The following is a 24796-nucleotide window of genomic DNA, read 5'->3' on the forward strand; positions in this document are numbered from 1 at the left end:
GATGTAAACAGTCAGAAGACGTGATGCTACACAATGGCCCTGTCTCAACTTTTCGAGACGTGTTGCACAATCAAATATAAAAATGACCTTATTTTTTGCTTAAAATGGTACATATTCTCAGTTTAAAAATCTGATTTTCTTTTCTTTTATTGTGAATAGAATATATATACATGAGATTTGCAAATCATTGCATTCTATTTTTATTTATATTTTACACAGTACCAACTTGTAGATCAAATTTGTGCACAGAGATAAAGTCATGCCATAAGATTACATTGATATGAAGGAATTTCTAATATTTTAGAAATAGAAAGAGCGATTGTGTTAACTCGTGCTGTTTTTCATAGCATTTCTCATTTCAAGGTTTTCTTCTCTAGTTCATTAAAGTTTTGCCTTGATTCATTTATCAAAATCACCATATGAATGAAATCACATACAATAATCCTGTCAGGAAACCTCCGCGGCTCTCTCAGCCGCTCCCGGCGCTAATCACCGGCACCTGTTCCTCGTTATTGTACCCCTTTATAAGTTCCCGTTCCGACCTCACTCGCTGTCGGATCTACTCAGCTACCATAGTGACCTACTGGATTCCTGACCGCCAGCATGCCCCGCTGGTTCATGCTCCATGTTTCATGTCTGTTATCTGAAATAAAGCATGATGGAGTTACTCCCACTTCCAACGCGTGGTCAAGGCCGTGACAAATCCTCCATGTAGTTCATAATATCATTAGGAAATGTTCACAATATCTCATAATGGATGGAATTTGAACTGTATTTTATTGTGATTCCAGTTTGTTTATAAGCAACACATTCATTTGGAACACTAATCAACTCACATTTAAGCATTTCAGCCAATCAGAATCCACTATTCCAACTGACCTTGGGATATTACTGTAAAACCTGATAGTGATTTTGCAGCTACACTTGTGTTAGACCTGCTGGTATAGAAAGTTCATACTCTGCACCTATTCAGCATACAGAAAAACACTCCTATTCAAGCCCCAGGCTTTACATCAGATGACATTCACAAGGATTTTCCTTGTAAATCTCCCACAACATCTCCACAAGCCCATTTTGTTTTTAACACGTATTTTTAAAGGAGCTTCTTATTGTTTCTCTACCTCTAAATGAACCTTTCAGCCTTTTGTGTCTGAAGTTTAAAATTGGAACGTGAACTGAACCTCAAGTGTCTGTATACAGCTCGGGTTATTGATTGCTTTTGAACATGTCATAGATGGAAGGCTTCCTTCAAAACCAGTATATTACTGCCAGAATGACAGAAAGTGCTTTTACCAGACACCCGAGATCAATAAGCACTCGGATCTGTCAAGTAAGTTAACTCTCAGCGGGAAACTGTGCCGCATCTGAATATAGAAAGCAGGTCCTTAACGCATTGCATTGTATTTTTAGGAAGTACAGCTGACTTTGGTGTCTTTGATGCCTGGATCCTAAAACTGTCCTCATAAATATTGCAGCAGGATCAGTATCTGTCTCAGCAGTTCTCTATTTCATGGGTAAAAGAGTGTGTTCATACGGTACAGTATGAAGACGGCAGATGGTGCGCAGATTCATTCAAACTGGGCACCAGAACAATTTAGCAACTTTTAGAACTTAGAAAGACAGGATATAAAAAAAACAACATGAAGAGTGCGAAGGTGTCGTCACGCTGAGCCTCCTGAGCATCTTCAAGAGCTATAGGAGCTTCTTGATCTGCTGACTAGGTGGTAAATCATTATGTGGTGCACACAAGACAACTTACAATTTCACAATTTTATAATTATAAACCATTAAACAACAACATGCAGGAACCAGCTTTCTGACAAGTTAAACATAGATGATCTGACAGTTTTTGCCCCATGAACCGTTTTGGTACTTGGCATTTGACAGACGACCTTATCCTACAATCTTTTTGGTTTTTTTTAAACAACGCAAACTCGAAAAGTGTTAAAAAGTGTTTCAGGAAGAGGTAGGTCTTTAACTGTCGCTTGAGGATAGCCTGTGACTCTAGGACATCTAGAGGAAGTTCATTCCACCACCTCTGTGCCAGAACAGAAAAAAGCCTTAAAGTATACTTACCTCTTACCCTGAGAGAAGGTGATACCAGTCAAGGCAGTGCTGGAGGATCTCAGACAGCGTGGTGCAGTGCGAGATGTGATGAGGTCTGTGCGAGATGTGATGAGGCGAGATGTGATGGTCCATTTCTAGCCTTGCAGGCAAACATCAGTGTTTAGAATCTGATACATGCAGCTACAGGAAGCCAGTAGAGGGAGCAGCAGTGGGGTGGTGTGGGAGAACTTGGGCAGATTGAAAACAAGTCGTGCAGCTGCATTATTGATCATTTGCAGTGGATGAATAACGTTAAGAGGTCGAGCTGCCAGCAGAGAACTGCAGTAGTTCAGTCTCGAAAATGACGAGACTTACCAAGCACCTGGGGAGCATAATGGTTAATGGTTACGGCCTTCTGATGTTGTAGAAAAGAAAATTGACAGTTGAATTACATGTGAGGAGACGGACATTTGATTGTCCATAGTTACCCTGAGGTTCTGAGCAGTGGCTGAATTTTTTATCTCATTCATAAAACTGAGCAGCTATGTGTTTAAGGGCCTTGCTTAGGGCCCAGAAGGAGCAACTCAGTGCAGCTGAGATTTGAAATCACAACCTCCAAATACATGAATAGATGCAAACAGTGCAGAATGTAATGTGGTTTCAAGTCAAGTTTTTTGAAACCATATACAGTACACGTTGAAGCGAAACCACGTTCCTCCAGGATCCAAGACATTTTGTATTTTTTTAAATACATTTTGTGTATATAGAATATTTTAAGCGGTCTATAGAAAAAAAATTGTCTTTCAGGATAAATAAAATCTTATATCATCTTATATTAACTTATTTTATCTTATACACCCATCAGGCGTAACATTATGACCACCTGCCTACTATTGTGTTGGTCCCCTTTTTGCTGCTAAAACAGTTCTGACTCATCGATCATTAACTTTAAGCATGAACTTCCTAAGCAGTTTGAGCTACAGGAGCTCGTCTGTTGGATCGGAACACATGGTCCAGCCTTCGCTCCACACGTGCATCAATGATCCTCGGCCGCCCACGACCCTGTCACCGGTTCACCACTGTTCCTTGTGTCATGCTGGAACAAGTTTGGGTCTAGTGAGAGGAACATTTCATGCTACAGCATCCAAAGATGTTCTACACAATTGTGTGGCTCCAATTTCGTGGTAACAGTTTGGGGAAGAACCACATATGGCTGGTAACTTCGGGTATGTAAATCGTGTCAAATATTACATGTCAGTTTAGTCTGAATACAGACTTTCAATTTGAGAACATTTGAGAGTTCAGGGCCTCGCTCAAGGGCCCAGGAACCTATGGGATTTGAACTTATGATCTTTCAATTAAAAGCATTACATATTAACCACTAAGCTGCCACTCTCCATTACCTGATAGATGTATGTTATCAACTGACTTTTTGAATGTCCCTGGATTTTATGTGCAATTCGGATTTGTTTGTTGTATTATATTCGCTTTGATCAAATATTTTCACACCGTACATCTAAACACTGATTAAAGATTTCTTGTAAACTTATCAATGCAGCCAAAAAACACCTACAAATGACGATTCTTCTCTTTCACAGCCACACAAGGTGTTTGTTAACACAAAATGTACCAGAGATCGTTCCAAAATTCCTCTTTAATCCACTCAGATTAACACATTAGCATTCTGGGTTTAGCGAAAGGAAGACACATGCGTTACTGATCCTGATCAAACACAAAGCAAGCGCTGGAGGATTTGGGGTTTTTTTTTGGCTTACAGGATGCTTCCAATCAGCACATAGCTTTCTGTGGACTTATAAGTGCAGAAAAAAGGAAATCAGTCTCTAATTCCAGGAGCTGTAGGAGATTTGAATTAATAATATGGATTGTATTAATAATGCATAAAGGTACAGGTGAAAAAAATCTCTGTAGACATCGTCCTAATGTTGGGTTTACAGTGCTTTAGATTTGTTGAAATCATGATCTGTAGGTTATGAGTTTATTATCCCTTAACCCCAGTCGTATACGGTGCATTCGGTAAGTATTCAGATCCCATTTACTGTTTCAATGACTTTATGTTGCAGTCTGATGCAACCATCATTTAAATCCAGATTTGTCTTCTTCATTTATCAACACTCATTACCCCATAAAGGAAAATGGAATTCTAAAAATGTCTGTAGAATAATTTTAAATAAAATAAAAAAATCAGATGTACATAAGGATTTAAATCGTTTGCAACAACACTTGAAAATTAGCTCAGGTGCCTCCTATTTATCTTGATCATTCCTAAGATGTTTCTACACCTTGATTAGAGTTTATCAGATCAAAGCACAAACCAAGCCACAGTGGTCTCCATAATTCTCAAATGGAAGAATTGTGGCACAACCAGGACTCGTCTAAGAGCTGGTCGCCCAAACTGAGCAATCGGGTGAGAAGCGCTTTAGAAAGAGAGGTGACCAAGAACCTGATGGTTACTCTAACTGAGCTCCGGAGATCCTGTGTGGAGATGAGATAAAGTTCCAGAAGGACAATCATCACTGCAGCTCTCCACCAATCAGGGCTTCATGGCAGAGTGGCCAGACGGAAGCCTTTCCTCAGTTAGTGCAAAACCCATGGAAGCTTGGCTTACCATACAAAAATTTTAAAAAGTAAAGGGGGTCTGAATATTTGGGGGTCTGAATGCACTGTAAATGTCGTACTGGAAAAGGGCAGTAAATGAAGTCCAATGTTTTGTATTAAGTTCTGTAAGAAGCTGCATTTTCTATAAGCTTCTTACTGTAACACATAATCAATCTGACAGCGTTTCTAGAAAACATTTAAACGTTTTGTAAAAATGTATATATTTTGCTATTAATTTATCCTGTTCATTTTTTACCGTTTGGAAAAATCTTTTATCCAGAGCAACTTACAGTTATCTTATTTTTACAACTGAGCTGTTGAGGGTTAAGGGCCTTGCTCAAGGGCTCAGCAGCTTGGTGGTACTGGGATCTGAACTCACAACCTTCTGATCAGAAGTCAAACATTTTAACCACTGAGCTACCACCTCCGGCACCTTCACTGTTCCTGTCAAATGCTTGGAAATGTTGTTTCAGAACGTGTACTACACCAGCTCGGGGCAGTTACGTGTCGGCGTCCTGAGCCCAACCATCGACGACAACGATAACAAGTGCCTGGTGGACGTGAATGGGCGTCCACGCCTGCTGGAGTGCAGCTACGCCTGGAACAAGCACATGAAGCTCTCCTGGCTCTTCACTCAGGTGCGTTTAATCAAGTGCCTTTTTAGTGAGTATGATGATGCAGAACAACTCATAAGACATTTACATTTACATTTGTTGCGTTAAGCCGATATCCAGAGTGACGTACAAAAGTGCTTTGAGTTTCTATCAATGAATTAATGTACACTGGTTCACTAGATTACAAACTTAATATAAAGCAGCCTACAATCTTTTTACTTTTTTAAAACATATCAAACCTGGAAAAGTGTTAGTTTAAGTGTTTCAGGACATCTATGGGAAGTTCATTCCACCACCTTGGTGCCAGAACAGAGAAGAGCCTTGAAGTATATTTACCTCTTCCCCTGAGAGAAGGTGGTACCAATTGAGCAGTGCTGGAGGATCTCAGACAGCGTGGTGCAGTGTGGGGAGTGGCCACTTAGGTAAAAGGATGCTGGTCCATTTTTGGCCTCAAAGGGAAACACTCATTTATGAAGATATGTTAGCCAAGCATACCGAGATCCGAGCAGAAGCTGTGGTATCTGATTAAGGAAAGGAGAAGATGAGCTGAGTGTCATCAGCATAGCAGTGGTAAAAAAAAGCCCATGTGAGGATATGACTTCACCAAGAGAGTGGGTATAGAGGAAGAAAAGGAGGGGACCATGTATTGAGCCTTGTGGGACACCAGTGTAGAGTCTGCATGGGGACCCCCTTCCTGTTGCCTAGAGGACATAACATGAAAGTGTCAGTGGGTTTGTAGATTCTACGCTATGACGAACCAGTTGGAGCGTGAGCTTTAGTGGTTTCAGCTACAACAGTGTTCAGACTGAAAAGAAACTAAAATTACCCCGGCTTTGGAAGATTGCAAGGTCAAATCCTGACAAGTGGGCGGGGCATACTTCATATTCTCTGTCAATCACTGCGACACAATGCCCGTGAACTCTATTGCAGATAGAAAATAGAGCAACCAAAGCTTTTCTATAGCTGTTACACAGCCAACAGTTCCAAACGATGTGGTTCTCAGCTTTACGTGTCTCAGAGGAAGCCCATGTTAGCTTTCACCCTCCATAGCTGGTAGCTGTTTAATGATTGGATAAACGACAGAAGGGAACGAATTACACTGTTCAGGCACTCGCATTATTAATAGTAATTACTCCCTGCTTAACTTTGACTCCAGGAACAGTAAAATTCCTACTTTTCCGTTTCTACTTGCGGAAAAATACAAACGTTAAATTTACAAAATTATTTTTTTCAGAGCATGGGGGGTGGGGTGGGGGATTCTAGTGTAGTTCAAAAAGGACATGGAGATGTTAACTGCAACAAAAAACTTCTCTTCTAATGTAATTTATTATAATGAGAGAAAACGCAAGATTCAGAATTCGGATACGGATTTATACATCTTATGGTTCCCAAAAACCTCTGCACATATAACGTTTCAGTAACAGAGTGAACACGGCACTTCTGGGTTGCTGTAAGTGTTGTGAATTGTGAGTATTTCCAGACCTCTGCAGTCATTATTTTTTATTCGAGAGGGTCATCAGCTCTCGCTGCACATTAAAGGCCATTATTTTTCTCCAGTCCAGTGTCTCATTAAACGCTGCTTTTCCCCGAGCTGCCTCGTTATTACACGGCCGGCCGCATAAATCTTCATAAAATGTCCAAACCTGGCCAGAGGTTTGTGAAATCTTTTCTTTTTCCGCTGGAACATGCGTGCGCACGGATCGGATTCAGATATTTTGATGATACACTTCTATACATCTGCTTTAATTACGTTCCCTTCTCGCTTTTGAGCATCACAGACGTTATTAGAACGTACGTCTCTTCCTGGAAGCAGGTGTTGTGTTACCTCGAGGGTGTTTTTCATCTTCATATCATTTTACCTTATTTTCCTGTAACAAAAATTTGCTTGTATGTGGTGTGAACATTTCCCAGTGCTCCCTTCACTATCGGTCTACCAAAGCGGGACGTGAAAAAACCTGTCAGACGTGACCTTCAAATAAATGACCTTTGTATTAATGTACTGTAGATTAGTCTCGAAAACCTGATCTGCGTATTTTTATAGGCTAGTGAAGTTTCTTTTAGGTTTATATTTTAGTTTGATTTGGTGGATTCTCTTATCCATAGCGAAGGATTTTCTCATTCATACAACTGGAGGTGAAGGGCCTTGCTCAAGGGTCCAGCAGGAGCAGCTTAGCTTAGCTCATGACCTGATCAGCAGTCCAACATCTTAACCACTGGACTACCACCTTCCTACCCCTTCCAGCCTTTTGAGTCTGGTTCCTCTCACGGTTTCTTCCTCATAAGCGAGTTTTTCCTTGCCACAGTCGCCCCAGACTTCATCATGGATAAATACACATAATTCATATTCATTCTTAGATTCTGTAAAGCTGCTTTGAGACAATGTTCGTTGTAAAAAAAGTTGTTCTATAAAGTGCTATAGAAATAAACTTGAACTTGAACTTCATGAATGCATGAGTTCTATTTCACAGATTCTGAGCAACTTCCTTATTACCGCCGGCTCTGCTTGTTAATCTCAGATGGAGCTTAGCGTTGATTAGATCAGCTTTTCTTTACTGGTCTCACTCAGTGTGGGCGCTTTACACAATTTAAATAACACCTAAACCAGAAACCTGTTTCCTTTGGACTCTGAAAGCGTATTAAGCAGGTGATGGTCCTGCATTCTAACATCTTGTCTCGTTCTCATTGGCAGGGAGCATCAATCCAGAACACCGAGTCACGTTACTGTCTCGAGCTCGTCCGGAGCAGCGGCGTGGAGATCGGCTATCAGCTCGTCCTGCAGACGTGCACGTCTCAAACGTGGACGATTACCAACATAGTGACTACAAAAGCTCTCTGAGGGTGTTGACGCCTGCGAGGGGGCCTGCACACGGAGCTGAACTTCTGCCCAAGAAAACTAAAGGCTCAATTATACACTTGGATCTTATATGCAGTGCATATCGGACCTTTTAGACGTTTTAAGTACCTGGCTGTGAGGATGCTTTTCATTTGTACAAATGCACAAATCCAGTCATGAAAGATCATCAACAGAAGTAACCTGATCCCTCTTGCTCTTTCGCTTGCTTGCCTGAGACCCGTTCACTTTTTTTTTTTATTCAACAGGGTTTTGTTAAGAATTTGTGTCCCATACCGAAAGACATGGAGCGACTAGATGTTGTACAGGTTGCTTGAATATAATAAAAATAATTAATAACTCTTTTAAAACTATATTTAATATATAAGTTCATGGCTACACAAAACGGCGCCTTTGTAAAATTTGGAAACAAAACATCTATTATGGTTTTTTCAGAGGCGTGTGCATGTTCCTTTTGTTTCTATGCAACAAACCAGGTTAATGTAACGCTATGAATAGTTACTTTGAAAAAAACAAATATAAAAATGTCAAGATTTTGCATGTTTTTTTTCATTGAAAAATACTCCGTTACCATGAAGAACAGCTTCACACTCTCAGCGTCCAGACACTTTCTTTTGCTGTTTGTCAAACTCACCAAGTTGGAGATTGACTTCTTCCTTGTATCCAGTTCATCCCAAAGCAGTTCAATAGGATGTAGGTGTGATGACTGGGCAGGTGATTCCATGCTAGATATCACTCCAGACTACTGTTTGCTCTCTAAATAAAGCTTACAGAGCCTCCAAGTCGTTTCCAACGAGCCGCAGTCCAGACGGCCTTGCATGGTTGTGAAGTATGGAACGGTTGCCATGTTGGTATTTTTTAGTTTTCTGAATAAGTCTCCAAGCTTTCCTGCTCCAAAACAACTCCAAACCATGAAGCTTCCACCTCCATGATTGACTTTGGAGATAAGGCAGTATGATCACATCTTCTGGTTTTTGTCTTACACAAGTTCTTCTGATAGAGCCAGAAATTTGGACTTATCATCCACAGATAAGTCTAATTCTTGTTAGTTTTTGTCTGTTACCGAATTTGTTGCATAAAAACAAAAGAAACGTCTCAAAACCCAAAAGTGCGTAGAAGACTGTATCCAAAAAATACCTCCTGGTACTAGTTTATTTAGACACGAATGTTGGACAAGAATACGGTTTATATATTTGAACATTTATATATTTATATAAACGTTAACAATTATCTGCATACAAATACAATTGTGTGCCTCCAGATTGGTGGGAACAGTTTAAGGAGTAAATACGCCTGGAAAAGACAGGTGTCCCAATACTTTTGTCCATAGAGTGTATATTCATGTCCAAGAGACAAAGAAAGAAAGACAGAAAAAGACAGACGGAAAAAGGCAGAAGGAGATGGAGACAGACTAAGAGAGAGAGAAAGAGACAAAAAGAGAGACAGATAGAAAGACAATGCAAGACAGAAAGGGACAGACAAAAGAAATATGAACAGAATGAGACAGAGCAAAGAAAGAGAGACAGAAAAGACAGAAACAGGAGAGAAAGAGAGAAAGTGAGACAGAGATACAGAGAGAGAGAGAGACAAAGAAACACAAACAAAGAGACAGTCAGAGACAGAGACTGACAAAAATTGAGACAGATGAGAGACAGGAAGAGATAAAGAGAGACATAGAGAGAGAGAGAGAGAGAGAGAGAGAGAGAGAGAGAGAGAGAGAAATAAAGACTGAAAGAGACAATTGAAGACACAAAGAGCCAGACAGAAAGAGACATAGAGAAAGACGAATGAGAGAAAGAGAGAGAAATACAAACCTGTTAGGGTTTTTAAGGACACGTATTCATACAATAAGCTCTCAGAGGAAATTCCGAATTCCCATCAACGTATTTGCTCACAAAATACACATTAAATTTTTTTATTTTTTTTACTTTGGCTTTAACACTTTCATAATCGTGTGTATTGATTGAGTTTTTTTGCTACCGTGTAGCATTTACTCTTTTTTCAGTTCTTCTTTCCCTCCTGTGTGTCTCAGGTCCGTGTTGGATGTATTTTAGGTTGAATTTAAGTTGAACCGGTTTTTATGATCTTATGACACTGAAAGATATTTTGTCAATGCAAAACAGTGTTTATAAAAACTTGTAATAAAAATATTTATTAAAAGAAATTAGAAAAAGGTGTTCATTGATTGAGTATAAAAGTGGTTGTATAAAGTTCACCCTGGGATTTTTAATGTTAAATCGATGGAAACGAGATTTAATCATCCAATTAGAGCATTTGGTGGACCCCCAAATCCAGCAAGACTATTATACAGCGGAGCAGATGAGAGCTGGGGGCCTTGCTCAGGGGCCCAGCAGAAGCTGTGTGGTGGTGCTGGGATTTAAACTCGTTACCTTTCAAAGTCCAACATCTTAAGTTACACACAAAAATATATATATATCAAAATTATTTATTTTCATTTTGATGATTATGGTTTACAGCTAATGAAAATTCAGAACCTCAAAAAAATGTGATTACTCAAGATCAATAAAGAAAGATTTTTATCAGAGAAACTGAAATGTTGGACTACTGAAAAGTATAAACATGAACAGAACTCAGTACTCGCTCACAACACCGTTTACAGGGCGAGTTTGCTGGCCGATCAAGCGCATGGATACCGTGGTCCTTAAACCAGGTATTAGTACTTTGGCAGTGTGGGCAGATGCCAAGTCCTGCTGAGAGATGAAATCAGCATCTCCATAAAGCTGGTCAGCAGAGGGAAGCATGACGTGCTCTAAAACCTCCTGCTAGACGGCTGTGCAGACCTTCAACCTGATAAAACAGTGGACCAACACCAGCAGATCAGACGACTCCCCCAAATCACCACTGACTGTAAACACTTACACTGGACCTCGATCAGCCTGGATTCTGTGCATCTCTTCTCTTCTTCTTCTAGACTCTGGAACCTTGATTTCCAAATAAAATGCTGAATTTTCTTTCATCTGAAAAGACGACTTTTGCCAATTGAGCAACAGTCCAGTCCTTTTTGTCCTTTGACAAGTAAGACACCTCTGACGTTGTCTCTGGTTCAGGAGAGGCTCGAGAAGGAAAGGGGACTGTTGTAGCCGATGTTCTGGATATTTTGTGGTCTAGTGGTTAGGATGCGACGCTCTCACCGCTGCTGCCCGGGTTCGATAACCCAGTCAGGGAACCAACCCCGGCCATTATGGTTGCACAAGCCAGTGCACTCTTAGTGCCGGTCCCAATCCTGGATAAATGGGGAGGGTTGCATTTGGAAGGGCATCCAGCGTAATCCGCTGTGGCGCCCTCTAATGGGAGAAGCTGAAAGAAAGAATTTATGGAGCATTTTTTAAATTTGTAAAGATCCTGAATTTTGGGTTTTAATTATCTGTACGCCATAACCATCAACACGGAAAGAAATAAACACTCGTGTTTAATAAATCTATATAATATACGAGTTTCACTCTTTATAATGAATTTACTATAATAAATAAAACCCATAACAAGACCATGTCTACACTATAGTGACAAAAGTTTTTGGACACGTGACCATAAGACTGGTATGTGGTTTGTAAACATCCCATAATGTGGTTATTTATCATCCACACTAATGTCAGTAATAATACAAGACAATAGAGACAGTATTACAATGTAGTGGAGATGTTAAAAATAATGACATGTTACCATTTCCTTTGATCTTCAGTAAATTCAGACGGCTTGAACTTCCTGTAGAAGTGAACGTATGAGCGATAGTGACGAGTGAATGAACTAAAACATTGTTTCTGGTGTGTTAAAGGATATTTCAGTCACTGGACGTTCAGTAGATTCTTATTTTAGTGCACACTGAAGTATTTTAACGATTGTATTTGAAGAGAAAGTCGTTAGAGGGGAAAAAGGATAACAGAGTTACGCTCAGTGCTTTTTTTCCATCTCAGACAGACTGGAACACTTTTCTATGCTGATGGTTTTTAAAAAAAAAGAAAAAATAACAAAAAAAGAAAAAAAGGAGGAAGTTTTTTCTCCACTAAGATTAAAGAACATCCTCATCCAAGTCATTTTGTGCTCAGTGAGACCGCCAGCCTCCTCCCAGAGCCCCGTTCTCTCTCTCAGGGACACGGGAACCCCCTCACATTAATCAAAAGCTACTCACGTCACGTATACTTAACGCCACCTGCTTTTCCCCAAGTGCGCTCTAGCATAAAGATCATTTTAGAGGCGAGAAACGTGGAAATGACTTTTAGCACTGCCTGTGAAAAGCTGAGATGAGCTTGGGGCACTTTGGGCCCAGAACATTTAACCCTTTACCTCCAACCAAAATCACTTCATTCCAAAATTGGAACCACTGATTTCAGAATGCAGAGGTCCAAAGTTCTAGCAGCAGTTGTGCAAAACAACAGAATTGGACTTTTTTCCACAATGTGTATAAAAGGTGTGTATGTGTGTGTGTGTGTGTGGTCAGACACAATGCTGCTAACGTTAAGATGCAGCATGTGGTGTGAAAATCCTTAATGGAGTGGAAAGAAAGAGCCATCTTCACTATCCTCTGTAGGGTCTTGCCATCCGAGACGTCGCAATTCCCAACAAGAATGTTGTGAAGATGTGTGGTGCGATCTGGGCGTTCCTCAGGAAGTAGACACGGGCTGAGGGATTTCCTTGTTATGTACCTGTTATTGAGGGACCAGGTGAGGTTCTCCACCAGGTGAACAGGATTTTTGGATTACTCCATGATCTCCACGGAGGAGCTGCTGATGTTCAGAGGGTGTGTTATGGATGTCATGGAGGACAGGATGAATCCAGTTCCTGTAATAGTTCCAATAAATCGATAAACCTTTGTGTTTGAAGTACTGGAATGATGATTTCACCACAGGTGAGTGGATTAAGTTGATGAATATTAGATGTTGTCATGAGAACGTAAGTTACTGTGAGACTGTAACTAAAAACCTCCTCTCTCACTCTTATAGACGAGGCGTTTTGGGTTTTTTTTGTTACTATGGATCATTAATTACGAACAGGCTCGAAAGCACACCTGGACTTGACGCCGCTGCTCATCACGATGGCGGTAAACTGTTTCCACGCCAGACTGCGTTTTACTGATGACTAACCAGCAGATTTCGTTTATGCGCCGGCCTCGTTAATCCTCGGCCTAGTCATAAATCACTTTAATTGAGAATAAAAGATGCTCCGTTTTACTTTTTTGTGTCTGTAGCAAAGCTGTTAAACCGTTTGGGACACTTCGAGTCAGAAACCTGGCTTGTTTGTGACTTTATAAAATTACAGAACCTTCCAAGGGGACATATTTTGTGTGTTTATTGCAGGGATTCATTCATTTCTGCAGTCTGGCAACCAAGTTCCACAGTCCCTCTTAATCCTGTGAGAGTAAAGGGAAGAAATATCCCAATATTCATGTAATTGAGACCAGAGGTCGACCGATATTGGGATTATAGTAAATTGGATCAAACTTGCCGATAACCGATTAACCAACCGATTAATTAATTTAAATACTGGATAAAATATATATATAATAGTACTGAAATTTATTATAGAAATAAAATGAAAAATAAATGTCATTTCAATGCTCTGACCTTTTAAAGATGTCATTCTAAGCATGACTTTAGATTTATGTGAAACGGAAACACTTCAAATTAAGATTTCATTTGCAACATAAACCAAAGTTAATAAATGTTTTCGAAGTATTGTTTATTCGTTAAATTAAACATTTATTTATAAAGTTTTTAATTAAGTTAATTTTAATTTTATCTGTTAATTCACTATGAACTAATATGAATAAGGTTTGGAGCACAGACAAATCAAACAGCACGTGGTGTCAGTGTTTTGCCTCTAGAGGCCGCTGTCGTACTGTTTAATGACAGGGTCTTTGTCAGCCGCTCCAGCGCAGACGCAACTCGGAAAAACTATTGATATGGATTTTGACGATATTTCCAGCAATCAACTATCGGTACCGATCAATCAACAAAAACGATGAATCGGTCGACCTCTAATTGAGAAGATTGTAGTTCTCTTTTCCCAATTAAGTTTGATTTCAACTGAATATATAATCAAGAAATTATTATCTATATTTGTCATTAAGCTTTTAAAGGTTTTTATTTTACATTCTTGATTCTGATTGCTTAAAATGTGATGGCAGATGTGCAGCTGGTTGTTTTTAAGACAGTTTTACTTACACTTTATGGACAAACGTTTGTGGACACCTGACCATATGTTTCATTTTGGTCATTCCACAATTAATCTCCATTTGCTCCTATAATAAGCTCTAGATTTTACAGATATTTGTGCTCATCCAGCTACAAGGGTGTTAGTAAAGTCAGGTACTGATGTAGGTGAGGTGAGAAAGCCTGGAGTGCAGTCAGCGTTGAGAGCTCCATAGAATGAGATCTTTTAGGGATTATAAACAAAGCAGAAGTAAGTGTAATGATCAACACCTCCATCAGAAAGTCATGAGAGCATTTTAAGAGCTTAATACGAGCAATAAGAACATTTAAAACCTTGACATGCTAAATCATCGACTTACTACGAAGCTGCCATGTTATCGCATTTCTTTACAAACTTCACACTTCTGTATATCATATATAATAAATATACCTTCTTCATGCCTCTATTGGTTTAGAAGACAAACCAAGACCCAGAGCACTGAAAGAATTCTGAAAAGCTCTACATTAACTCAGTTTCTCTAGTGTTCTCATCACGTCCACGGCCCACCGAGTGCAATCTAATAATGGTCCAGACCCATTTACTTATACCTCCAAGCTGTATGTGAAATCTGCTCCTCTGAGCCCATGGGCCGTCTGCAGCTGTAAAATGGACTCAGGTTGGGGAATAATTTGTAAATTGTACTCCTCACTTTACCCTGAGGCGTCAAAGTGAATTATTGAAGGGAACATCGTCGTTATTAGTGGGGATCGTTCTGGGCTCAAAGGTAAACAGCTTGAGGGCGATGGAGAAATAATTTCCTTCACTGTGAAAACTGAATATACACTACAGAATTCTGCCCCCATGAGCCCCATGTGTCGAATTCAGAATATTTTAATGTTGATGTTAATTGGTGCAACAAATATTTGAACAAATCAAATATATTATGGGCTAAATTAAAACACAAATGTAACATGTCAGAGTTTATAACTTTAATATGTTAGTATTACACTACTTTGATTTCTTTAATATTTATAAAAGCTCAAGATTTGTTTATGGACAAGATTTTTCAATATACTGTATATATAAGTGCAGCAATACTGCCACCTAGTGGTCACAAAAATAACGCCTTTTTACTTGGCGTGTTACATGAAATAAATGATGTGGTATAATTACTTGTACTTTACGTTTAGTTATTTAGCACCTTTTGTAATTGTATAAAACATTTCTAGGGGTAAATAATGCCATAATAATTGTAATCGACCCCATATGACCCTTTTTGGGGACATTAAAAAGCTTAACGTGGATTAATGCGATTAAACAGGGTTTTTAAAAGACCAAAGTCAGAAATAATAATAAAGCATACAATGTAGAGAAAAGCAGTTTGGTGGTTTAAAAAACACGTTAAGCGTTAAAAAAAAAACAGTCCCTGTTTTTGTTTACTCCGGACGAGTTTTTCGGACGGACCGGAAGCATCGAGCGGACACACATACAGGTTGCAAACAGCGCGTTTTGGGGGTTTTAATCTTTATAATCCAACCCTTTTTTCTCGGATATGTCTCAGAATGCACTGAGGAGAATAGCTACAGAATATTGTAGTTTTAGGACCATCAGGAGATTTTTACAGATTCCGGAGAGAAACCTGTCCGGTTCCGGTGGAGTGAAGGACGCTGGGAAGGAGGCGTTCGACGTTTCTTTGCTGGAGTTTCTTGTTTGTCCTCTTTCTAAGAAACCTCTCAGGTACGAGCATTTAACACCTTCATGATTCCAAAATATCATGCAGTATAACAGAAAGATGCTGTTTATTCTTATAGCAGGAGATCTTCCACTCCAAACTCCATGTAACTCAGAACTTCATGGAGCTGGATTTGTGCACAGGAACAGGTTTTGGGTCTCTTCGTTCAGATAAAGAGAAATGTTCATGCTTCTGCTTCCAAAGGCGTCCTATACAACTGTGTGTCTCCAACTTTGTGCTAACAGCTTGGAGAAGAACCACATACTGCTGAGTCAGCGTCAGGTGTCCGAATAGTTTTGCTCATTCTGTGTATACTGCAGGTCAAATACTTTATTATGGATAAACTGCTTTTTATTATTATTATTAACAGAATATCATTAAAAAGGAAAAGGAGAAATCTTAGGACGAAGAGGAAAAACCTATAAATAAAAGACAATAAATAATAAATAATTCAGTTTATATACATATATGTAAATAATTTATTTGTCACACCAATATATTTGTATTTATTTTTAATAAAATGCATCTGTCCCCTGCAATAACTTTTTAGACTAGTAACAGGAAATATAAAAATATAATATAAAAATGTTAAAAACTTAAATTAATAGATTTTCACTATATTTTTAAAACCCTGACCACTTTCCTAATGACATTATTTACCTCACAGTGTTTTAAAAGAAACCCATTTCCAGAGCAACTATCACTTATCTCACTAATACCACTGAGGAACTATGGGGTTGAGGGCCTTGCTTGAGGGCCCAGGAGTGGCATCTTGGTGTGACTGTGATTTAAACCCATGACCTTCAGATCTAAAGTCTAATGCCTTACCCACTAAGCTACCACATCCCCACATTATGCCTTATATCGTCATAAAAGCCGTATACTTTGGGTCTCTGTCTCATGTGGTTCTTCCCCACAAAGTATGAAGTTCACAGTTGTATCAAGATGTGTTCATTACATTCTTCAGAACTCAGGACAGACACTCTTCCAGCACCAGTGTCCCTGTGCACCAACCGAGCTTCATGAAGACACGTGGTTGGTGTGAATGTTGGACAGGAAGGATTCAGGTGTCCTGCACAGAGCCCTGACCTTCTCAACCCCAACGAACACCTTCATATTGTATGAACTGGATGGAACTGGCAGATATTTAGTGGTCACATGCACTTATACATTTTCTACACTTGAGTGAAACCATTAAGTCGAGTTTTTTTAAAGTTGGGAAATATGTATTCGTAGGGGGTCAGGGGTGTACAAACTTCTGCACTCGAGTGTTTAGTACTTGTTCTTGTCCATTGTTTTAGTAAATCACTGTGTTACTTATTAGAGTTTTAAAATTCCAGGAATTTACTAAATTGCAGGATAATTTCGGTTTAAACAACCAGATTTAATACTGAACTGCTGAGACCACGCCCCCTACAGGCACAGTGCATTTCCTCCATCACATACACATCATTTTTTAAATCCTGCACACAAAATAGTCACGTAAATGACATAAATATTACATAGGTTTGTGTATAAAACTCAAATCTCTATTCGTCTGCATGCATGTCAGATTATGACCAAACAAAAAGTTTATATTTGTATATGATACAGTTTATATCACCAAATTTCTGAATAATTCCTATAAGTTCCTGGTAAGTTTCCAAAAATTCTCAAAAGTTTCCACATACCAGAAACTTTCCACCCTTTTTCCAACCCTAATTTATAATCATGGTATCAATATTTGTATCTCGTCACATTTTCTCCATTGCTTTTTCTCAACACTTTTTTGTTTTTGTTTAATAGATACGAGGAAACGACGAACGAACTGATCAACGAAGAGCTCGGCATTGCGTATCCCATAATAGACGGCATCCCGAATATGATTCCTCAGGACGCACGCCTGATCAAGGAGAACGAAGGAGCTGAAAAACCGACTCCATCCTGAACAGACTGTTTTCCATCTCACTCACACACACACACACACACACACACACACACACACACACACACACACACACACGTACGTAAAAATCCACAATGCCGTTTCCTCTATCTACAGTCACGGTTTTAGTGCCGGTCCTGTCCTTATTCGGTCTCCTGTACTCTTCGAGTGTGGATGAAAACTTCCCTCAGGGCTGCACCGACACCACCAGTGTGTGTTTTTACAGCCTGTTATTGCCCCTGACTATTCCCGTCTACGTCTTTTTCCACCTGTGGAAATGGATGGGAATCAAGCTGTTCCGGCACAACTGAGACATAAATAAAGATTTATTCAGACAAACAGGGAAGTTGTTTAAACGTGTCTTCTTACTAACATCCTGATGTGTTTAAAACCCTGTACTGAGAAGAACAGAATAAAACACAGGTCCAGCAATAAACATCTACAGCAGTCAAGACAGGAAGAATTTGAGTTCTTAAAGGTGGGTTTTATACGATTTTATCCCCCTTTTTCTTCTCACAGTGGAGCAATTTGTATAGAGGTTCATCCATCAGACTCAAACCCCAAGAAATTATTCTTAAAAAAAAAATATCAAATGAACAAAAACGCTGTGGTTGTGATTTATAGGATTTCACCTGAAAACTTGCTGAAAATCTGAATAAAATAAATCAATATTTACAAAGCGGACTTCTTTCTTTTCGTTTCTCAGTGCGTAAATATACATCCTTCTCGTCTTCTTGAGGATAAAACCCTCTGTGATCCTAATATATAATGTTCATTGATATTAATAATGATATACACTAGATGGCCAAAAGTTTGTGGACACCTCACCACATTGTATTCATCGTTTGCGTTTATATAAAAACCTCAAATTTTCCTGGGAAATAGATTTTTTGTTGATTCGCATTCATTCCAAAATAGTTACATATAAAGCAGATCTTCATGGAGCTGGATTTGTGCACAGGAGCATCATCATGGTGGAGCAGGTTTGTGTCACCTAGTTGAAGCGAAGATAAATTATTATGCTAACGTAGGATCCAAAGACGTTCGATACAATCGTGTGCCTTCAGGTTTGTGGTAACAGATTTGAGGAAGAACCACTTATGGCTGGAAAAGTCAGGTGTCCCAATACTTTTGGTCATATCGTGTACACCGCCGGTCCTAAAACTTCGCATCATGTTACGATCTGGATTCCTATTTTTAATAAAACAGAATATAATATAAAATTCTTCACTCAATGAACATTCTTTTTAAAGATTATTAAACTAGAAACAGTTTTGCAGTATATAAATTTAACATAATACAATCTGGAATTTTAATAAACAGAAAACCGAACAATCTGAACCTGGGATGAAATACGTACACGAACAGTGGAGCTCAGTAACAAATCCACGGCCTGTTTTAACGTTTCATCTTGATACCGGCTTCTTCTTCTCGACGCCTCCTGAAAACTTCATGAGCGGCGAAGTAGGTTTCGGTGAACCCTCCTCTCCCTTCACCCTGAAGAAAAGGACTCGTTGAGGCGCGTCTGGACCACTTTCAGCTGCGAAAGGTCGGCTTTGCTCTTCGAATGCTGGTCGCTGTCGTCGCTCTGCGTCAGGCTTGTTACGTTCTGATCTTCGGATGATTTGGTGATCAATTCCCAGTGATGAAGCCTGGATCTTCCCGGAAGGCTCAGGTCTACCGGATCTTCGGCGCACGTGGTCCTGTGATGGAACCTGAGAGATGTCGCTAGAAGAGAAGAGGTGAAGAAGTTCTCCGTCTGAGTAGAAGCGTCGAGTTTGTGAGGAGGTGATGGGTGATACCCTGGACATGCTGGTTTCTTTGGTAATGAGTGATGTTCTGGATGTGAGCGTTTCCTTGCTGATGATGCTGTATAAGGAGGAGGTTCTGGAAATGTCTCTGCATAATCCTGAGGTTCTAGTGCTTCCTCGGCACTCGTGCTGCTACAGAGGTCTATGTAGGTATCGGAAAAAGATTTCTGAGTAATGAACAGATCCTGGCTGTTTATGTCTTCAGACGTACTTTGAGACCCCGTGCCATTTTCTTCCGTCACTCGCCTGCTCTGAGGTCCATCTGCAGGAGATACGGTGTTAAACGACGGCTTTTTGTCGGAACCGGAGCACTGGGTTTGAAGGACGTCTCTCACCGAAAAAGCTTCAGGCTGCGGTTCCAGCAACTCCGGCGGCAGGTTAAAGACCACTCTCTTTTTACGTTTCTTCTCTTTTTGAGTCGAGTTTAAAATCGACTGCTTTGTTTTCCCGGGATCCGATCCAACACCGTGATGGACCACGCGCACGTCCGCGGCACGTTTACTCGAGTTTTTGCGTCGCTTTGACGGTTTGAGGTTTTTACTCTGTGTCAGGAAAAACTCGACATCGGGCTTCTTTTTCCGCTTGATCTCTGGACACTGTGCAAACAGGTTCGGGTCGCAAATGTCAGCGTGATCCTTCAAACTCCGATTTTTCGATTTGTGTTTATCCAACTTTTCCTTTTTGGCCTTTTTAGATTTTTTCTTCTTGGGTTTTTTCAGGTCGTCCAAGAACGGGATGCTCCCTGACACCTTCATGGAAGCCATGTCCTTCCTTCTGTAAGATAAAAAACCACATCGACTTTATTAAATATCCAACTTTACATTTCCTTTCTCGACAAACTACAATGCATGGTCCTAAATTCCTGGTGTGATGCTTGAACGATAATCAATTAAACCTTTTGGGTTTTCAGCGTGACAACATCCCTTCGCACAAAGCCAGCTCGCATGTGTTGGAGTAGAAGATCTCCTGCTCTGACCTCAACCCTACTGAACTCCTTCGGGATGTACGCTGACTGCACCTCCTCACCTTCTCACCTTCATCAGTACCTGACTTTACTAACACCCTCAAAGGGTGAATGAATCTCCACAAATGTCCACGAGATCTCTCCAAAATCTAGTGCAACATCTTTGAAGAGTGAAGAGGAAATCAGGTCTAAATGTGGAAGGTGAAGCTCAAAAAGCACACACTACACTTATGACCAGGTGTCCACAAACTTTTGGTAATATAGTGTATTTATTGTGCAAAAGTCTGAAACCAACAGATCTTAGCCTGGTACCAGACTGAGTGTATGAGTTGCCTCCAGGTCTCAAGAACCTCCTGGAGAAAACGTCTACATAGATTTATATGACACTGTATTATGTATTGTGTGTTTTTGTGGAGTAGAAACAACATCTGAAGGTTTCCAGGCAGTTCACATGCTCCAGGTTTCTATCACAGCAAATTGAGACTGAATGTGGAATGGGATGTTCAAACATCTCCTCAGGTGTCCACACAGTGACTACACAATGATCTTTAGATTCTCATGGCTCTTTAAATATCATTAAAAGTCTTTAAAAGCTGAACATTGAGAAGAAAAATAACCTCTGTGGGATTCTTTGTAACGGCGTTACTGCATGTTACTAAGCTCAGATACATTATAGCTGAAATCAATTTCCATTTCAGGATTTTTTTGTAAGATTAATCACCAAAAATGTTACTATAAACCCCCGAAAAATTAACTAATTATAGCTAATTAATAAGTAATTAAATAATTAATGGTCGGACCGGAAAATCTGAGCTCCCCGACCTCACCTGGATCCTCACCTGGCTATCATGACCTGCTAATATCTCCTTATTTTAATCGCTTTCAAATAATAATTATAAAAATAATACTCATATAAAAATTCATTAAACACCTTATGGAGTATTAAGAGGGATAATTATACCAAGTATACCGAGTTTTAATGAGTTAAAAAAAATTTACCTGAAGAGCAGTCAATTACAGTAGGCCACCTTGGCGCGCGAGAGCCTGTCATTGCGCATGCGCGGTCGAGTCTGATTCAAACGCTGTTGCCGAGTGCAAACAATTTTTTTTTTTTACAAATTTTTTATAAATTTGGAAAATGCAAATTTGTTACATATTGCTTATTAAATATTATTTCTGAAGGTCATGCTCCAAAATATAGTTCCTATATGGGACTGAAAGTCTCGAGAAGCAGGAGAAAATCACCTGGACTAAATTATTATTTTTTTGCCATTTCATGTCACGTGATCAGACAATACTTCATTTCACCTTTTCCAAAATATCCTACAATATAATTTGTTGGATTTTTCAACTGATACCGAGTCCCTGAAGCTCAGAGGGTTACGGGTTTTTGCTCAAGAACTCAATGCTGTTGCTCAAATCCCAGATCTTCTCATCAGTATCTACTGACCTACCAATTTCTAACGTATTACTTCATATTCATAACATAATCCAGTGTGAAAAACACGATGCTTACATCCCAACCATATGTTGTTCTTACAATAATTTCTGGACCAAACCTCACATTGAGGTTTCCATCATTTCCAAGGAGAAACTTTTCGCCTGATGAAAATGACAGGTGATGGCATGAGCTTTGTTTTTTCTCCATGAGTCAGTCTCAGCGCTCTCTCCCGTCTCTCCTTTCTCTCCACCGTTCTCCTCTTATCTGCGTCATTATGTTTCCTGTCTCAGGCGTGACTTTCTCACAAAAGGGAACTCTCTCCTTTTGTTGTGGGAAAATGTCTTTATGTCGTATCACGTCAGCTGACTACAGATGACATTATTCCCAGGCTTCAAGGAGAACGTAGTTTGTGGGAAAAGCTCTAACGGCAAAGCTCCTTCAGAATTACCGAAACATGCGCTCTGACTGATTCATGTGGGGAAAAAAATAAAAGGTGTCTGTTTCTAAATCTTTAATGCCAGAGAAAACATGAGAGCCGGTAACGCATTTCAGCTCGCTGTGCCCTGGAATCGCAAGTGTGATCTGAAACATTTACAGCATTTGGCAGATGTCCTTATCCAGAGTCTCATACATTTATCTCAGTCAAGGAATTGAGCAGCTATGGTGTTGACGGCCTTGTTTAGGGGCCTAGAAGTGTCAGCTTGGCTGGGATTTGAACTCAAAACCTTCAAATCCAATGCCTTGACCACTAAGCTACCACTTTCCAACTGCTTTAAACATGTCATCACATCATGTGATCAGTATGCAAATTGTAAAATAAATAAAACAAAGGTGAAAAACGGCCTAGATTTTAAAATAAATGTATGGAACAATGATAGAAAAATAATAGCAAAATGTCGATTGCATGTAAATTGCATGTCTTATGTGTTTTAAATAGACTTCTTTGTGGAAAAATACTAATAATCTAATAATTGGATTATGAGGCCATATTTGGTTCTTCCCCCAAACTGTTACCACTAAACTGGAGGCACACAACGGCATTGGACAGCTTTGGATGCCGTAGCATTCTGACTGCACCCCAGGCCTCCTCACCTCACCTACATCACCTGACTAGCATCATACCTGACTACCTGACTAGCATCTTAGTGGCTGAATGAATGTCTGCAAATCTCCACAAAATCTAGTGGAACATCTTGTGATCTTATTTATTGATTTTGTGTTATTTTATTTTATTTAGGAATATTTTTTAAAACATATTTCCCAGTAATCACAATAAATTAAATGATATGCATAGCGACAGTGAAACTAATTGTGGAATTGGGAAACGTGAATCGAGTTGTAAATACACAGTACATATATCTTCTCATAAAATGGTACGATCGGAGCTTCAAAAACGAAGCTCTTCGACGATATAATACTCTAATTATTGTTGAGGTATTGTTGCACTATATGAACAAAGGTTTGTGGACACCTCCGCATAATATTATGCTTTTTTTTAACATCCCATTCCACATTTAGTGTATAATTGCTGTTGTAGTGGCCTTCACTCTTCTGGGAAGATGTTCCACTAGATTTTGTGGAGATTTTGTGGAGAATCATTGAGCTACAAGGCTATTAGTAAAGTCATGTACTGATGTAGGTGAGGTGAGGAACCCCTATAAAGCATATCTTCATGGAGATGGCTTTGTGCGCAGAGGAAATTGTCATGCTGGAAGAGAAAATTTCATGCTCCTGCATCCAAAGACGTCCTACACAATTGTATGTCTCCATCTTTGTGGTAACCATTTGGAGAAGATTCACATATGGCTAAAAACGTCAGGTGTCCCAAAACTTTTTTGTTCATATAGTGTGTATTGTAGGTGCTGTGTTTGGGTTGAGGTTAGGAAAGGTTAGGTTTTTCCGAAAGCATCAATTTGCACATCTGGATGTTGTGGGGGTATTTTTGCTGTACGAGGTGGAGAAAGAAATTCAGCGTTATTATGTCCCACTTAAGGACACAATATGGACGACAGGTATTTATATCTCTAACGTACGGAAGTGTGAATTGTACCCAGGTTATTAGAAGCACACAGGCTTCATGCCTTGAGGCTGGGAGACGTCACCATGGCGCTTTGGTTTTGTGCAATGTCGAGAAGATTTATTGTTACAGCCTGTGTGTGTCGTCAGCATACGCACCAGCGAGTGGGTGTTAAAGTGTTATTGAAAGGAAAGCCCAGGAGACGAGTGGTTTGGTCAGTAATGCCATTTTGTGACCTGATAAAATGTTACCTTATAAGGTGGTGTTGTGATGTTTTGCGATATCCTCCATCCTCTTTTTGAAAAACGCCCTTCTCAAAGCAGGCCACGGGTGATCCTGCAGGGTCACAGCTTCCATTCCTCAAAGAAAGCTCTGCCACAAGCCTTAAGATCAAATAATTTCAATTCAATTATATTTTTAACAAAGCTTTTACAAATTAAAGCCGCTTAAAAAAAAATATGGATGTAGGCCTTTCAGAAGTGCGGAGACACCGAGCCTTTCACGTTTTTTTAAACACATGCATGTTCCTTTTGTTTCTATACAACAAAACTCGGTGAAAAACACACAAGAGTTGGACAGTGAACGAGTGGAAGAAATTCTGTGGAGTCCAAATGTGACATTTATGTCTCTAAC

The 24796-nt window shown here is 39.7% G+C and overlaps 4 protein-coding genes across 4 annotated transcripts in view; 3 read left to right on the forward strand and 1 right to left on the reverse strand.

The window, feature by feature from the left end:
• galnt18a (UDP-N-acetyl-alpha-D-galactosamine:polypeptide N-acetylgalactosaminyltransferase 18a) overlaps window positions 1-8469 on the forward strand; it is an 87171-nt gene extending 78702 nt beyond the window's left edge. Inside the window, exons 10-11 of the mRNA XM_046850450.1 lie at window positions 5136-5300; window positions 7966-8469. Coding sequence (XP_046706406.1) covers window positions 5136-5300; window positions 7966-8112 — 312 coding nt within the window. The 3' untranslated portion in view covers window positions 8113-8469. The remainder of the gene's footprint in view (window positions 1-5135; window positions 5301-7965) is intronic.
• A 7247-nt stretch (window positions 8470-15716) lies between these two features.
• On the forward strand, window positions 15717-18008 carry LOC124386598 (protein preY, mitochondrial-like). Its single transcript, XM_046850537.1, has 2 exons — window positions 15717-16011; window positions 17792-18008. The coding sequence occupies exons 1-2, from the start codon at window positions 15827-15829 to the stop codon at window positions 17931-17933; spliced, it is 327 nt and encodes a 108-aa protein (XP_046706493.1). The 5' UTR covers window positions 15717-15826; the 3' UTR covers window positions 17934-18008.
• A 17-nt stretch (window positions 18009-18025) lies between these two features.
• Window positions 18026-18271, forward strand: LOC124386599 (phosphatidylinositol N-acetylglucosaminyltransferase subunit Y-like). The gene has a single exon (XM_046850538.1). The coding sequence runs from the start codon at window positions 18026-18028 to the stop codon at window positions 18239-18241; it is 216 nt and encodes a 71-aa protein (XP_046706494.1). The 3' UTR covers window positions 18242-18271.
• On the reverse strand, window positions 18239-21777 carry si:ch211-176l24.4. Its single transcript, XM_046850536.1, has 2 exons — window positions 21705-21777; window positions 18239-20515 (listed from the first exon to the last, which is right to left on the reverse strand). The coding sequence occupies exon 2, from the start codon at window positions 20503-20505 to the stop codon at window positions 19423-19425; it is 1083 nt and encodes a 360-aa protein (XP_046706492.1). The 5' UTR covers window positions 20506-20515; window positions 21705-21777; the 3' UTR covers window positions 18239-19422.
• Between the last annotated feature and the right edge of the window lie 3019 nt (window positions 21778-24796).

Source organism: Silurus meridionalis, chromosome 5 (assembly GCF_014805685.1).
Source record: "Silurus meridionalis isolate SWU-2019-XX chromosome 5, ASM1480568v1, whole genome shotgun sequence".
NCBI lineage: Eukaryota > Metazoa > Chordata > Actinopteri > Siluriformes > Siluridae > Silurus > Silurus meridionalis.

Bases quoted from the DNA above. Each gene is read 5' to 3' on its own strand.
- LOC124386598 (XM_046850537.1), top strand. From the start codon at position 15,827: ATGTCTCAGAATGCACTGAGGAGAATAGCTACAGAATATTGTAGTTTT. The intron at 16,012-17,791 runs GTACGAGCATTT...TTTGTTTAATAG, and splicing joins CTTTCTAAGAAACCTCTCAG to ATACGAGGAAACGACGAACG.
- LOC124386599 (XM_046850538.1), top strand. From the start codon at position 18,026: ATGCCGTTTCCTCTATCTACAGTCACGGTTTTAGTGCCGGTCCTGTCC.
- si:ch211-176l24.4 (XM_046850536.1), bottom strand. From the start codon at position 20,505: ATGGCTTCCATGAAGGTGTCAGGGAGCATCCCGTTCTTGGACGACCTG.